Below are 16,770 nucleotides of genomic sequence, written 5' to 3'. Positions count from 1 at the left end.
GACGATGAAAATTGCTAGGCGTGTCAGGGAGCTGCACAATTTGACTTGATAAAGTCGTTTTCCCAGATTCGACCATCTGGGGGGCTAAAGGGAGAGGAAAAATTAGAAAAAATCAGGTATTTATAACTTACGAGTGGATGATCGGATCTTAATGAATTTTGATATTTAGAAGGACATCGGACTCAGAGCTCTTATTTTAAATCCTGACCGGCATTAAGCCTCTTATTTTCCTTTTTAAATCAATCTATTGATTCATAGAATTTTGTTAGAGCTCATACCATATGATCTCTTGGCTCTTAGCTCTTCTCGCCTCGTCACAAGTGCCATATGAGCTCTTAGCTCTTGTTTTTTTTTTCACTTCTATTCACTTCTCATTAATAACCACATAAAACTTGAAGGGACTTTGGGGGGAACCTGAAGAGACATAGAACTTTTGCTTATTGACTAAGGCCTATTGAAAAAAAGAATGGGCCTATTATTGTTTGTATTTAAAATCAGCAATACATACTTTAGACGCCAAATCGTGGGACAGTGCTGAAAAACCAGAATTTGGCTCATTCAACCGTGCTAATTCAAAAACCGTGCTAATTCAAACAGGCAAGAACTAACACTAATCTATAACAGGCAAGAATTACTGTATATAAAACCAGGAGTAGCTAAAGGGACTTTCATCAAGTAGCAAGTAAATATTTGATGGGAAGTAGTTCCCACTATCATTTTTCACCCTCTTCAACGGCGCACTTTCACAAGGGCCTGCTAATGTCTTATGTTCATATGCTGACAAATCTCACAGTAAACAACTAAGAAAAAGAAGACTTATCCATCGGTCTTATCACAATAATGTGTCAAAGAACCTATTGAGCATGATTCACTTATGGTGGCTAACATAGAGATAACGTTGGGGTCAATTCATGAAAATTTGGAGGGGCGGGCAAAATATATTTTTTGAAATATAGAAGGGGGTCAGATTTATCGTATTTTTTTTCAAGTTTTCCAATGAAAATACCCTAAAATAGTGTTTTTCAAAATGGTGTTTTTTTTGTTTTTTTTTTAGACCAGGGCACTTTCTGAAAACAAAAGCGTTTTAAATGTTTTCACTTTTTTACTTTAATAAATACAAAATTATTAAAAGTTAAATATCAGCATATGTAAATTAAGTTGACAATCCACGGTCATTTGTTTTTTGTTTCAGTAGAGCGCAAATTATATCAACTACTCGTGTTAATTTCAGTTCGTTTTGAGTTGGACTCGGCTATTTATTGTGATTCCTGTTTGTTTTGAGTTTCATTTATTTATTGGTAGTAGGCTAATGTGTGGTAGTTTTACGCTTAGAAGATTATTTCAATTTATTTCTGCTTATTTTTGGCTTAATGGAGCTCTTGATTTTATTTGAAAAACTTGTTTTGTGAATTTTTTTTTAATTAATCAAGGAGGCACACTCGTGCCTCTATAAAGAGGCGACACACGACAATGTTAAGCGATCTTCGGTTCAAGTGGTCGCAGAGGGATGGGGAGGGATACATTTCGTAGCCCGAGCTCCAACTAAGAAACCTGCAAAATTTCATCCCCCTTCAACTTTCCTTCATGGGGAAAATCTGGCCGAAAGTTTCGACCCGTCAACCCCAGCCCTCCTTTAACGTTGTCCGATCGGGCTGAAATTCACAAGTTAAGGTCCCCTAGGGCCCAGGAGCTTATCCGCGAAATTTCAGCTTGATCCGATAACTTCTTCCCTGTTTTCCAGAAACCGCGCATAGCCACTTAAAATTCATTTACTTTTTTTTTCTAGACGCCTACAGGTCACATCCGACATCGGATCTGGGTGTACGAAGACTCATTCGATGCGGAATTCTCCGAGTAATTTTCCTGGAAAGTTTCGTAGGAAAATCTTAACCCCCCGAAAGTTTCGACCCTCCACCCCCCCCCCCTTTTAACGTTGTCCGATCGGGATGAAATTCACAAGTTAAGGTCCCCTACGTCCCAGGAGCTTATCCGCGAAATTTCAGCTCGATCCGATAACTCCTTCCCTGTTTTCCAGAAACCACTCATTAGCTATTTAATTAACGGATTTCTCTCCATAAGAGCCCATGTTAATTTGAAATTTTTAAAAATTATTGAGAAGTTATATTTACACACATGCAAGTTATTAGCTCAGTTGGTAGAGCGTGAGACTTTCAATCCTCGGGTCAAGGGTTCAAGTCCCTTACGGGCGGTTTTTTTTCACAACATCAAAAAAATTTTGATAACACCTGGACAGCTTATCATTTGAGAGATAACAGAATATTAGCTTCTTATGAGCAAAAGAAACATTTCGGTCATTCTATCTATTTTTTTTCTATTTTATACAATGATTTAAAAGCGGGGGGGGGGGGCAGCCACCCAAGTTCATCTCCTAATTCCTGTACGAGGAGTACAGGAATTATTAAATTACATCCACCATGGATTGTAGAAAAACGTACAGAAATAATATGAAAAAAACTTCGTTTTCTTAAAGAGTTAAAGAGGCTGCGTCCCAAAGTCGAACCTTAAAACGTACAGGAATTAGAAGAGGCAGTTGGGGGGCTGCCGCCCCCCAAACCCCCAGCTTTTAAAGACTCTTTTGTACAGGCTTTTTGTTTTTTTGCTAACCCCCCGCTCTTGGCTTCGGAAAGGCCCTCTTTTAATTAACAAAAAATTGAAATGAATGAATAATGGAATAACTTCGAAAAATGTTAAACACAAGAGGACAGGAGAACCATTGCGCCGAAACTAGTAATTAGTAACAATGAAGTCCCCCCACAAAAAAAAACCTGTACAAAAGAGTCTTTAAAAGCTGGGGGTTTGGGGGGCGGCAGCCCCCCAACTGCCTCTTCTAATTCCTGTACGTTTTAAGGTTCGACTTTGGGACGCAGCCTCTTTAACTCTTTAAGAAAACGAAGTTTTTTTCATATTATCAAATAAAAAGACCTTTTCGTTTTACTAGAATACTGTATTAGAAGAAGAAATTCCGACATATGTAGACGATAGTATATAGCATAAATCTTGTGTTGTGCGGTAAAATAATTCGTGAAATGCTGCATCGGATTTTGTGTCAATTTGAGCTTCCTTCAGGTTTTTTGTTGTACAGCATCTGTGTGTTTTCTTTGCTTTTCTCAAAAATTTGTTCAAGTTAGTTTTTTTGTTTTTATTTCCGTTGGTAATTGCTTCCGGATGTGGAGCCAAAATTTTGATCTTTTATTATTATTTTTGTATAAAAGTTTTTATTTGTTTATTTTCGCTGTCTAATTAAAAAAAAACAGTTTTTAATTTATGTATTTTAGTTTCAAATGTAAACGGAAAAGTAGCGTAGTTTAAAATTAAAAGAAATTATTTACCAAGGATGGCGAGAATAAAATACGATTGTTTGAATTGGTTTATTAAAAACTTGTATAGCTACATATTTTAGAATTTTAAATTACCAATTATTACCAATTAAATTAATTTAAGTAACCAAGGACAGTGAAAACAAAATATGATTGTTTGAATCGGTTAAGTTGAAACTCATACAGCTACATGTATTTAAGAAGTTTAAATTACCAATTAAATTACTTTTAATTACCAAGAACAGTTAAAATAAAATCTGATTGTTAGAACAAGCTAAGGGGAAACTTACACAGCTACATATTTTAAGAACTTTAAATTACCAATTATTATCAATTAATTTAATTTAAATAACCAAGGACACTGAAAACAAAATATAATTGTTTGAATCGGTTAAGTTGAAACTTATACAGCTACATATATTTAAGAAGTTTAAATTACCAATTAAAATTACTTTTAATTACCAAGAACAGTTAAAATAAAATCTGATTGTTAGAATCAGTTAAGGGGAAACTTACACAGCTACATATTTTAAGAACTTTAAATTATCAACGATTATCAACTAAATTACTTTAAATTACCAATGGCGGTAAAATAAAATTTGATTGTTTGAATAGACATGGTAATTTGGTAACGTTTGAGTGACATGGTAACTTATACAACTACATATATTATAAGAACTTTGACTTACACATTATTGCCAATTCAATTACTTTGAATTACCAAGAACAGTTAAAATAAAATCTGATTGTTAGAATCAGGTAAGCGGAAACAAACACAGCTACATATTTTAAGAACTTTAAATTACCAATTATTACCAATTAAATTAATTTAAATAACCAAGGACATTGAAAACAAAATATAATTGTTTGAATCGGTTAAGTTGAAACTTACACAGCTACAAATATTTAAGAAATTTAAATTACCAATTAAATTACTTTCGATTACCAAGAACATTTAAAATAAAATCTGATTGCTAGAATCAGTTAAGGGGAAACTTACACAGCTGCATAGTTTAAAAACTTTAAATTACCAACTAAATTACTTTAAATTACCAATAGCGGTAAAATAAATCTGATTGCTTGAATAGACATGGTAACTTGGTAACGTTTGAGTGACATGAAAACTTACACAACTACGTATATTATAAGAACTTTGACTAACGCATTATTGCCAATTCAATTACTTTGAATTACCAAGAACAGTTAAAATTATATCTGATTGTTAGAATCAGGTAAATGGAAACATACAGAGCTACATATTTTAAGAACTTTGAATTACCAACGATTACCAACTAAATTACTTTATACCAATAGCGGCTAAATAAAATCTGATTATTTGAATAGGTGACATGGTAGCTTATACAACTACATATATTATAAGAACTTTGATTTACGTGTTATTGCCAATTCAATTACTTTGAATTACCAAAGACAGTGAAAATAAAACATGAGTTTTTGAATTGGTTATATGTAAATTTACAAAATCATTTATTTATTTTTTTATTATTATAAAAATATGGGAATTATATTTTTATTAAAAATTACCCCGGTATGCAGCTATGCAGTTGTTGGTAGTAATGCACACCAAAATAAAAAATAAAACAAATGAAAAATAAGCAAATAATAAGCTAAAAACATGGTGGCAGTTTTTTTTTCTGTGGCAGGAAATTTTTTTCATTTTTGAATTTTCAAGATGTTATTCATTTTCTCGTCTCGACATGGCAACACTGTTAAAAGTGATACAGCCCTAAAATTCACAATTTTGAAACAGACAAAAGAAAAATCTTGGAGAATCGCGATTTTCAGGTATGAATCGACCGAAGAAGGTATATTGGGCAAACGTCTTCATTTTGAAGCCCTTGATACTTTAAAGTACTTTAAAGTGGTCGCACCTGCGTCCAAAATGCAGTCGGGTTCGAGATGCAAAATATATAACAATCAATACCAGGAAAAAAAACAATAACCAAGCAAGAATTGACAACAGTCATTTCATGATAATATTCCGTCGTTCTTTGTAAATCAGGGAAGAAACACACCACCCCATAAACTGGCATACATGAACACTAGGAAAGTCATCAAAGTACCCCTGTTAGGATAATTTTGAAGAAGAGAACCTATAGGCGAAAAATTGAAACCTCAGAAAAAAAATCTAGCCCTCGGACAACTAGTGAAAATTCTCATCGAAAGCACCCGTATGAGCCTATACTTTTTATATAAAAATTCTTAAAGTTGCAAAAATAATAAATAAAGATTTTTATCGACAACAACCTTACCCCCCACCTCCGGCAACTCCTTCTAATAGTTAGAGATAAGACAGAAATTTCTGCAGATAAGCTGGTCTTCTGGCTCACCACTTTCCCAAGAAACCTCTGGATTGTCATCTAATTTTTCCCATATAATTTCGCACATACAATCATCAAACTATAGTTTTTTTTCTAATTTGCCCCTCTGCAGGGCTTTGAAGGCCCCTCCCACCCGAAATGAGCCTCTCAGAAGCATATGCCTTGGGGATATTGATTAGTATCAAAATAAAGTAAAAGAAACAACAGCTTACCGGATTGCTCATCAGTTTTGCAAGTTTCATCCTCTGTACTTCAACCGGAGTTTTAGCCACAATTTTCTCTTCACTTTGTCCAGAATCCTCTTGAACTAAATTCACAGTATTTCGTGACATTTTCCCAGTAGCCACACAAACGCAGCAAGAGGGAGGGGGGATTAAGCCGGTCAACACCTTAAAGAAGACAAGTCATGAGAGACCACACCTACACGATCTTAATCAGACTTCGACTGTCAAAGGCAATAATGTGTCCACTACTCTGCAAAGGCCTACTTAAAACCTATGGGAATTTGGGGCTTTTCAAACTGAACAATTGACCAAAAACCTTTTATCTATGATTGCCTTTTCAAAAGTCAACCGATCAGAGGGATGATGTCCTACTCAATTGCTACTAGGCGGGAATAACTTCTTCATAGATTAAATCAAAGGGCTCGTTTATATCAATAGTAATTACGTATGTATCCACTGCTCTTAAAGACGGACTTCAATTAAAGACACCTTTCGTTGCGTAACACTCGAAATTACACTATTAAGACTTTAAATATAAAGTACATACAATATATACCTATTCACACAGATCCACCTTAATCTTGGAAAAATTTTGGTCCAAAATGTCCATCATTAGTTTTTACACGCCCCCCTCCCCCCGAAAAATATTTGACGTCCCTTCCTTGAAAGGTTGAGTCTATGTCTATCTATATATATATATATGTAACAAAAAACTCCCATTTCACAATGTATTCACTGCAGGGGTGCCAATTCACGAAAATACAGGGGGGGGGGGCAAAGATTTTTCTTCTTTGTAACGAAGGTACAAAAAGTATTTTTCAAAATATATGGAGAGGGTAATTTTTTCCATTAAAATACTAAAAAAGAGGAATTCCCAAAATCTAAGGGGAAGGCTACTGTAATTTCGAGAAAAAGGACTTAAGATTTCAGTCTACGATTTTGCCAAGTGAATCAAATTCACTTTAAATTTTGCATTTAACCATTTTTCTTTTAAGTTTACCGATCGATTCAGTGTACACAATAAATAGAGAGAGTATTGTCAACCCAAATCCATCAAAAATGTAAGGAATGTAATGTGAAATTGGATAGATAAATGGTGTGTATGATCGCAGGTTTACCTAAAAAACGATTAACCTTAGGGGAGGACCAAGGCACGAAAAGCATACTAACGCTGTTGCTGAGTTCTCCAGGTCAATTTTAGCCCTCCCCCCTTGTTACCCTGCCCAGATATAAGGTACTTGTTATTTAAACGAAACACACAAACAAGAATTACGCTTAGATATCAGAAAACCAGTTTCCTACCAACTAAGACAAGTGACGGATGATATAATGCAATGGACTTGTATAATTTGGGCTGTATACAAATTACGAGAGGGCAGGCTAGATTTGGGGCACTGTCCAAATACCTTACCCTCCCCCCTCCGCCAATGCGAAAATATACAGTCCAATTTATATTATTAAATAAACTAAAGGTTATATGAAAGTTATATTTCGTTAGGATTAACCATATATAAAAATAAGGTTTCTCCATTCCCCATTTGCCCCTCAGTGCAGACGTATATAATCCCAAGAAAACGTGCAGCAAGCTATGCGACACGTGTCCCAGATACCAAGTAAAAAACAAGAATATGTTTCCATATAATATAATAATATAGACAAATTATAATTAATTCTTTGAGCCTGCTCACTGGAGGCATAATTAATAACATCTTACATAATACTACCAAAAATATAATTGCAAGATTAATAACAAGAAAATAAAGATTAATATAAAATAAAGTAACATAACATAAAATAGCACAAATTAAAATAAAGATAATAACAAGAAAATAAAACAAGATTCATATTATTTTTTTAAAAGCTCGATTCTTGAGGCTTTAAATAGCATTCGAAAGTGCGCTATAGCCGCTGGGTTACACTGACCCGTCCCATCTTATGAAGTTGCGAATACATAGACAAACTATGACATCAAGGAGGTTTTGGACAAATTATAGCCTAAAATGGAAACTCTCGTGTTTCGACCCCCTCTCACCGTCCCATCTGAGAAAAAACCAAAGATCTCCTTGCCCCCTCAGGTCAGATTTGTGCATATCTGTGCGTCCAAATACATTAATCACTTTTAAAAAAAGTACACTGTTCTTTGAAGTCTTTAGCAGGTTAGGTCATCATTCTAAAGCTAGCTTTTTTTCAATAAAAAAAGATCAAAATCAAATCAGAACAAAAAACAGTTCTTCATAAATTTTAGTCTTTGCTTAAAACCTATAAAACCAATAAAGCTCCTCATTAACCCCAATCTATTCAAACTCTCCCCCTCCAATGAAGTTCCAGTTTCCTTCAAACTCTTTTTCATGTTCATGAATCATCCCCTCTGTGGACGTCCTACTTTTTGTTTGGCCCACGATGGATGGCCAAACACTACGAATTTTAGATTATAAGTCTTCATAAATGACCTGACCATCTTCACCTTTCTTTCATTGTAACCTTAAAAAGCGGGATATACCACATTTTTCATACAGCTTATTGTTTAATATAGCGTCAGCCAAACGAATACCAAAAACTACCCTAAGACAATTTTTCGGGGAAAACTCAAGCATACCTGAGATATCTGAGACGATTCTTCGGGAAAACATATCTGAAATATCAGATCCCACCTTTCTACAGATCAGTCATATATTCACATAAATATACATGACGTCCACACTTCTAGAGGGTATTTGAAGATTTTCCGTCAAAATCTAAACTATCAACCACCCCCCAGGATAAAAAAGTATATTTATAAACCAAAGTTAGACAAACATAAGGGGACAACAACATTGTGTGCAAGAATACCAAGGCACATATGGTTCAGTTTCATTTTGGGAATATGAGCTTCATTTCCAGTGCCAAAGTAAAATCCTATTTGTTAATCCAGGTTACTTTTTCTTTTTTCAAACAGTTTGTGATAACGAACTGTAAATAAGGAGCAAAGTAGCCCAATAGTAACCGGAACTTTCAAAAATCGAAATTTTGATACCAGTAGACACATCAAAAGAATTCCTCATATATAAGATTCATTAAGTTTAGTGTTACCCATCAAAACCTAGGAGCCCCAGCGTATCAGAGAACCCTTCTGTAGAGGTTTCAAGCTCATATCTTCAAAAATTTTGAATTTCGCATTTTTTAGAAAGACTCCCCCCCCCCCCATTATTATCATAAACTATTAGAAAGACCACAAATGCGTGTTTTTTTTTACTCCAGTGTGATCCTATCGAACTAGTGGCCGTAGAATATCGGTAGAAGGCTAATTCGAAAAAAAAGCAATCCAAGAAAAAAATCGAACAGAAACCATTTTTTCATATTTCCAACCTCCAGGGGCGTCATTTGGCGGATACCTGTCCCCCTCCCCAATAATTTGGAGAAAAAATCATTATATAACCCGTGTCCATTGACTCTCCGGATGTAGACCCCTCTCCCCCCACAATAAAATGCTGAAACTACGCCCCTGCCAACTTCCCATCTCGACATATATTCTAGCCACCGACCAAGATCACCCTGAAGTTATGATTCATTGTCAGATTTTTAAAGGTTCGTTCGATACAATTTTATCAACATCCACTGATAGTAAGCAAAGTCTGTGAAGTGTGTCTAATTTAGTGATAGACAGTGTCACGACACAATTTCCCTTTTTGACTTTAGTCTCGATAAATGGCTGCAATAAACCCAGACGTTGAATTGTTATTTTACAATGATGTTATAGGTAGTATTCGTGTTTAAGGGGAATTTTCAGAGGTAAGCCCGGAGGCCTCACCTGCGTGTGCCATTGTTTAGAGAAGAATTTTCCTTAATAACGCAATTCTATCAAATTTGCACTTTCTACCAAGTATAATGACTTTCATTAGATGATACTGTACATATATTTTAAGTTCCTCACGAGATTTTAGATCATTTTAAATTCCCCTCGATTAAATTGCATAATATTCAAAATTTACTGCCTGCATCTGCGCAGTGATTTATTTCAGGAAGGAAGGTCAAGTTTAAAAAAAAGAAGGATAAGGAGAGGGGCCACGTCCAATAATCCCCCGTCTATATGGGCCTGCTTGAGCGATACAGCAAAATCTTAGGGTTGGGGTTCTCCAGCGGTGCAAAATTTAATTTTTTCTTAAAACAAAAACAAAAGTATTCTTGAATAACTCCAAGGGAGAGTGTGATAAGAGTGGTTATATTTAAGTTAAAAGTATCAACGATTATGAGCAATTTCTCTCGAAACAAGTATCTCATTCAAACACAAAGTGGTATTTTCCTACAGATTATACTTAAAAACCACACTTTTTTCAATATTTTTTTTTAAACTAAATCGGGCACAACTTAGCTGATACAAGATACCAAATACTGATAAGATATTAGCTGGTGATAAGATGACAGATATGGTGTCTTAGGTTTCTGCCTAAAACCTAAACCAATTAAAAATAAGACTTGTTGCTAGACATTTTTTTCATTATCTGAGTTTGAATGCAAACTTCTTTTAAGTAATAAAACCCATCTTTCCTATGCTAATATAGATGTTTCTTACTCTAGAATCGGTAGGTCTGAGTATGGGTGTGCGCGTAACTTAGCTCAAATTCAACCCAATCCCCACTTAACTTTGTGCAACCAAATACCCATTTCAACCTAGTTTTACTCAGCCCCCATTCAATGAAATTTTATGTTATCCAAACCCAATTTAACTTAACCCTTTGTAAGGTGTATCACATAAAGGTAGGTTGTAGGGTGGATCAGATAAAGGGGTGTTCATGTTGGAAGATTGGGACGAACAGTTTGAGGTACATGGGTCAAGTCGAATAGAGGTTGAGACGCACGAGGCTTGAGCTGCAATGGAACCTTGAGTCATAAGAAATATCCCCCCCTCCCAACTGGAAATTTAACAAGTCTGATTGAATCTGATCTGATTTCTGTGCTTTGATGAAAATATCACCTTCCCCACTAAGTCCAAAGGACCCAGTGTCCCTAAATTTTCTGGATTTTCGAGAATTATGCTCTAAATAAGTTCAAACCTCTTCCCCCTTTAAAGGGTACTGACATTAAATTTGGAAAAAGCTTTGCTATGAAATTTAAATCTTTAAAAATGTTTTTTAAATTTGAAAATTAATTCTCAAATGTCTCAAAATCTAGGTTAAACTTTTAGAACTGCTTTGGCTTTAAATTAATTCCTCCAAGCTTTAATCACCTAATTTTGCTACTTTCCCAAGATAGCAAAAAAAGATCATGTAGATTTGCTAGACTTTTTAATTGATAATTAAAAAATTCAGAAATGAACCCAGAGCATAAACACAGCTACACATGCTGCTCCTCCACTACAATCTGTTCAAAGCCTTCATTTGGGGCTAGGTGAATGAATCTTTCAGGAGTGGACCCAGAGACTAAATTATACTTCATGATGGTGTTTTCAACACCATCATACCTGTAACCCCTGAATCAAAGCCGTTCAATTAGAATAAATAGCTCTTTTGAAACTGCTAAAAAATACTTTAGTGTAAAGAGTGAGGTACTGACAAGGGGATGAACTCTCTCATATGCGTAAAATTTCTGTTCGTTTTGAGTTTTGATGTTGCTCCTTACTTTCAGCTGAAAAAACTTCTTTTTTATTTAATTTCTCATTGTTTTTTTAAATAATACTAGGAAATCCAGCTTCATGGAAATTTTCTTCTTCATGCAAAGATCCTCCAAAGTAACCAACATATCTTTACTACTTCTGAAGACCTATTTCTAGGGTTTAGAACATTGTTTGGTCCAAAGTCTAATTTAAAAATGTCAGTTGCAATCCTAGAAGTTGTGAATTTTCAAAATATCAGATATTTATACTTTTAATGATTGGGTTTGCACACCTCTTGGCTTTTCACCCTTGGGAGGTAAATCTAGAATAGTGGCTCCACTAAATGTTGGCTTTTATCTTGGAACTGCCTCTAACCTGCTTTGATTTAAGTTTATTTACTTCTTGAATTATAGTGTACTGTAAGTCAAAGTTTATTTTGTAAGTCAATAATAATTTTGCCTACTGGTAAACTGTTTTATTTTTTTAATTATCTATTTTATTAAATAAGCAATAATTGCATATATATAGATCTGTAAATTGTATCTTAAAAACAGCACTATGATTTTCTCTGGAAATTTGCTTGCTACCACTTTCTGGTATGAAAAACAATCTAGATAGGTTACAACTCTGGGAAAATTTTTCCCCTCTCAACCCCCTTAATATCTTTCACAAATAAATAATTATAAAAAATGAAAGAAATAGAATAAGAAATTATAAAAAAATAAAAAATAAATTTTCTGCTGACTGAAATTAGAGCTCCCAAAGTTTCAAAGCCTTGAGCATGGTGGGAGTTTTAAAATGCAATTTGAATGTTGAAAAGTCAGTTGATTCTAAGTTTTAGAAAAAGAAATTCCCATTTGATTGCTGTGAAATGAATCTTGGGTTTTTAATTGCTTCACATTAAATGCTACACATTACATCAAAAAATTACAATAATAAATTCAGTACCAGGAGACCAAGCTTAGTCTGGTAAGTATTGTGTGTTTAATAAATTGTTTTTAATTTTCCAGTGTAAAATAATCTAGATAGATCATGACTTTGAGAAAATTCATTAAGGGCCTTAATTAATTTTGGAAAAATATTTTCTGTATGAATAACATTGCAAATACCCAGGCATCCAATATTCTAATGGTGTTACTCTTTATGGTAAATAAAATCAAATTGAAGTTGTTTTGTGAAAAAGAATAAAAACTTTGTCTTAAATTTCACAAAGTTACTATGTCAGTATAAATAATACTGACATCTAATTTTAAATAGCACCAAAATAGGTCTCATCAGTGAATTATCAGCTAAACCCTCACAAAAACTGCTCAAATTGAGTATTTTGCTAAGAAATATTGGCAATGTGTGGGTAGTTAGCAAACTGAAAACTCCAGTGACAAGGTAGTACTATAAAAGGTGCATTATTTTAGTTCAACTGAATTGTGATTAAATAGACTTCTGATGCAGAAAATTGTTGGATTTGTGAAGCAATGCTATTTTGTTTTATTTAAAAAACAAGTGAACTGCTAAAATCAAGGAAAAGCTGTAAAATTTTCAGTTAAATTGCAGTTAAGCAAATTCTTGTAAACTGAGAAACTGTGTTCCAGACAAATGAAACATCCAGAATTGCCTTGTTAACCCATAACTGGGCCCACAAAGATGTTTTCAAGTACTTATGTCCTTTCATTTCCCCCTAAAAATTATGGTACTGACTTATCATGAACTTCAAAAAGTTTTCTGATAGAAAATAGCACTTTAGAAATGAATTACATTTCAAATAAAGGGCTAGCAAGATATATTTCAAATAACAAGTGATTATTATATTCATAAAGAACATAAAAAAAGGCATCAAGTAGTATTGTCACTTTATTGGTGTCAATTATATGAACTGTGAAAAATTCACCAATAAATCAAATAAGAAGGAAAAAAATTTATCCTTAAATTCTCCATTCAGTGACATCTTCAAATATAGGCTAATAGCCTAATGAGAAAATTCTAGTTGAGGGGCATCTTGCAATCTCAGAAAGTAGCCAAATTGGGTGCCTATTCTGCCTAAACTTTTAGGAATGGATCCAGGACCTAAAATATTCTTTAGGAAGATGTTGTCAGTCTAATATCTCTACATTTCTTTATTTGAAGTTAAAAGCTTATCAGTAAAGTTTTACATGAGTAACATCTGCCTATCTTGGAAGGTAGGCAAGAAAAGTAAATGAAACTCAGGAATGAATTCAGGCCCTCAATGATTCCCTGGAAAGAGATTTTGAAGTACATACCTGCACTTTAAAGGACACTGATCTTTGATGACCATTTGTAATTGTGTAGGTACTACTTGAGATAAATGTCACAACATTACTTAATCCTAATTTATAAAATATTAAATTTGAAAATATAGTTCATAAATTTGGAAAAAGGACCATGACTTGGCTCAAAATCCTGCTGAAATAAAAGGAATTGTATTTCCAAATCTAGAATCAACAAAAAAAGATTGAAATCCAAAATTTAGGGTATTTTTTTTATTAAATGGGTAGGCTATGATTCAGACCTGTAGATTAATATCAAAATAAAATTTCCCATAGGAATAAGGAAAGGTAGAGATATTACACTGACAACATCTTCCTAAAGAATATTTTAGGTCATGGATTCATTCCTAAACATTTAGGCTGAATAGTCATTCACCTTGGCTACTTTCTGAGATAGCAAGAGGTCCCACAACTAGAAGTTTCTCATTAGGCAATTAGCCTAGATTTGGGGATATTGCTAAATACAGAATTTAAGGATAAATTTTTTACCTCTGCATTTGATTTATTGGCAAATTTTTCACAATTCATATAATTGACTTAAGTGAACATACCACATGATGCCTTTTTTTCACGTTCTTTATGAATACAATAATAATAAAAAAATAGTATTATTTTGTCAAAAACAACCAAAAACACATACTTTAATTGAAATATTGGCATTAAGGAAGAAGAAAACAGCATAAACAGCAAAATAAAATTTATTTATCCAACTTAGTCATGGAAAATCAGTGCCTGTGGATTATATAACATAAGAAAAATGGATTTATAATGAAACAGTAAGTTTGAGACCAATATTTTAAGCCTTTTTTATACCTATACTTTGGTCATTTCTTAGAGCTCAAAAAGTGCTTAAATTTGAATTTGCAATAGAAGCAATTATTATATCTGTAAAGAACATAAAAAAAGGCATCAAGTGGTATGTTCACTTTATTGTTAAGTCAATTATATGAACTGCAAAAAATTTACTGATTTATTTTCTGGTCTGAGCTATAACAAACCACAACCCAATATTAAGCTGATGTTGAGCTATATTAAAGCTAAGATTTACAAAAAAAGCCTACTTCTTTTCCTAGATTTGTATCCAAAAAGACTTATTACTTATTAAAATTTGTAATTGCCAGTTTGGTATTTTTTAAAAGCATTTTCACAAGTGAGAAGCACTTCTAGCATAGCTTATAGGCTAACTTATAACTAGCTTATAGCCTACCCTAATTCAGCCAATCATTCAAAACCACAAACTCAAAGGTAATAGGTGGTAGGCTATCAGAAAATCACAGCTGATCTATATTACATAGCCTAATTCCATAATTAGTAATCAAAACTTTTTTCTATAGGAACAAACATTTTTACAAATGGGAAGCATTTTTAGCTTAACTTAAAGTATACCTGGATTGGGCCTATCATTCAAAACCAGAAATTCATAGGCTATACTGTTATAAGGAAACCATAGCCTTATATTTACAATTTACATCATTTTCTGGAGGAAAATACCAACTTCCTGGCTTCCAACCTTATGGTATAACAAAGTAGTTTCATTCAAACAATTAAGCCAAGGGCCTAGATTCAACCAAATCTGAAAGAAAAAGCTTACCTTTAAGCAATTTGTAATTAATATATCCTATTCGGCAAAGATTAAATCCATTCAATAATAGAACTATTCACTTTTAAATACCACAACTTAACAATGCATTTTTCACTATGATTCTAGTTATTTCTTCTTTTCTCGTCTGAGGTTGACGTCTAACGCAAAGGCTTGCTTGCACTGAAAGCAAAACTTTCCTATGATCCCGTCACTTAGGTCGGATCTTAACTTGGCGTTTTCCGGCAAAACTGTTAAAATGGTAGCACATGCTGCGTGAAAACATAAGGCATGGGTCGTAGGTATATAAAATGGTTTCTGATATTACAGCTTAAAATGAAAAAGGTCCATGGTATTTTAATCGTCTTCTCCTAAAGATCTTCCTTTTCGGCCATCCATCTTGGATCAAACGCAAAGCAGGTTGTCACCGAATGGGTTGAGAAGACGTCTTAAGAAACGGTTAAAGAGGACTGAAACTTCTTCGATGAATGCAAGGAGGAGAGATTTGAAAATATTGGGGTGGAGGAGCAGTGGACACAGCAGCTTTGACCTATGGTGGCTTGGTACTGCAGTGAATTGTTGTTAGTAGTAGTATTAGCAGTAATAGTATTTTTTCGTATTTAAAAAGAAAAATGTGGACGGTGCTGGTAAGACTGATTGTATATTAAACAATCAGCTATACAAAAAATGTCATTTGAACTTTTGATCCAGCTATTTGGCCTAACAATGGGAGAAATATTAAATTAGCTAGTCCATATTTTATTGATGAATTATTAGAGATTGATAGAGAATGTGTTTTACAATCCTCTGTCTGGGGCGGAAGAAAAAGAAGGTCGTCCAAAAATGGGATTAGAAGATGCCATAAAAAATGATCTAAAATAAATGGACGCTTAAAGGGGGTTATAAAGAGTAAAGCTTTGAATAGATCGGGGCGTTGGAGGAACGTGCGTAGTTGTATTATCCTTAGGCGTCTTGGTGCCAAATTCAGTTAAAAATATTCCAGCAATCATTGGGAATAACATATGGATCTTAGTTAGTGTTACATAATGTCTAAGAAAGCCTCTAACACTAGTTTAAAAAATGCCATTGGTGTTTAAATCCCGATTGGTGAATTAATTTAGCTGCTCAGGTATAATCTTTTTACCTACTTACAATCCCTAAGGTAAGTGCTTCGGTAGAATGTGAATTTCCAACTATAGGACTTTCAAACTGGTCAAAACGGCCGATCAAACTGGTTTATTCCGCCTCCGTGTGCATGAAAGCTATTTCTGAATCTAAGATTATTTTAGGAAGATCCTTTAAGCTCCTTAATGAAATTTTAAAAGGGCTTGACCGACACAACACCCATATAGATGGCTTTATGTCAAATATTTACGGAAATCAGGAGCCATAAATACCTTTTTATTCCACTTATACACAAAACGTTTCGTTATACT

General features: G+C 33.9%; 1 protein-coding gene across 1 annotated transcript in view; it reads right to left on the bottom strand.

Moving 5' to 3' along the window:
* LOC136025826 (PRKR-interacting protein 1 homolog) overlaps positions 1–15,511 on the bottom strand; it is a 150,531-nt gene extending 135,020 nt beyond the window's left edge. Inside the window, exons 1-2 of the mRNA XM_065701821.1 lie at positions 15,347–15,511; positions 5,893–6,069 (exon numbers count right to left, since the gene is read on the bottom strand). Of these exons, the coding sequence (XP_065557893.1) occupies positions 5,893–6,012 (120 nt within the window). The 5' untranslated portion in view covers positions 6,013–6,069; positions 15,347–15,511. The remainder of the gene's footprint in view (positions 1–5,892; positions 6,070–15,346) is intronic.
* Positions 15,512–16,770: the final 1,259 nt, after the last annotated feature.

This window comes from Artemia franciscana, chromosome 4, assembly GCF_032884065.1.
Source record: "Artemia franciscana chromosome 4, ASM3288406v1, whole genome shotgun sequence".
NCBI lineage: Eukaryota > Metazoa > Arthropoda > Branchiopoda > Anostraca > Artemiidae > Artemia > Artemia franciscana.
Note: the sequence above shows the minus strand (reverse complement) of the source record. Positions and strands in the feature narration are given on the sequence as shown.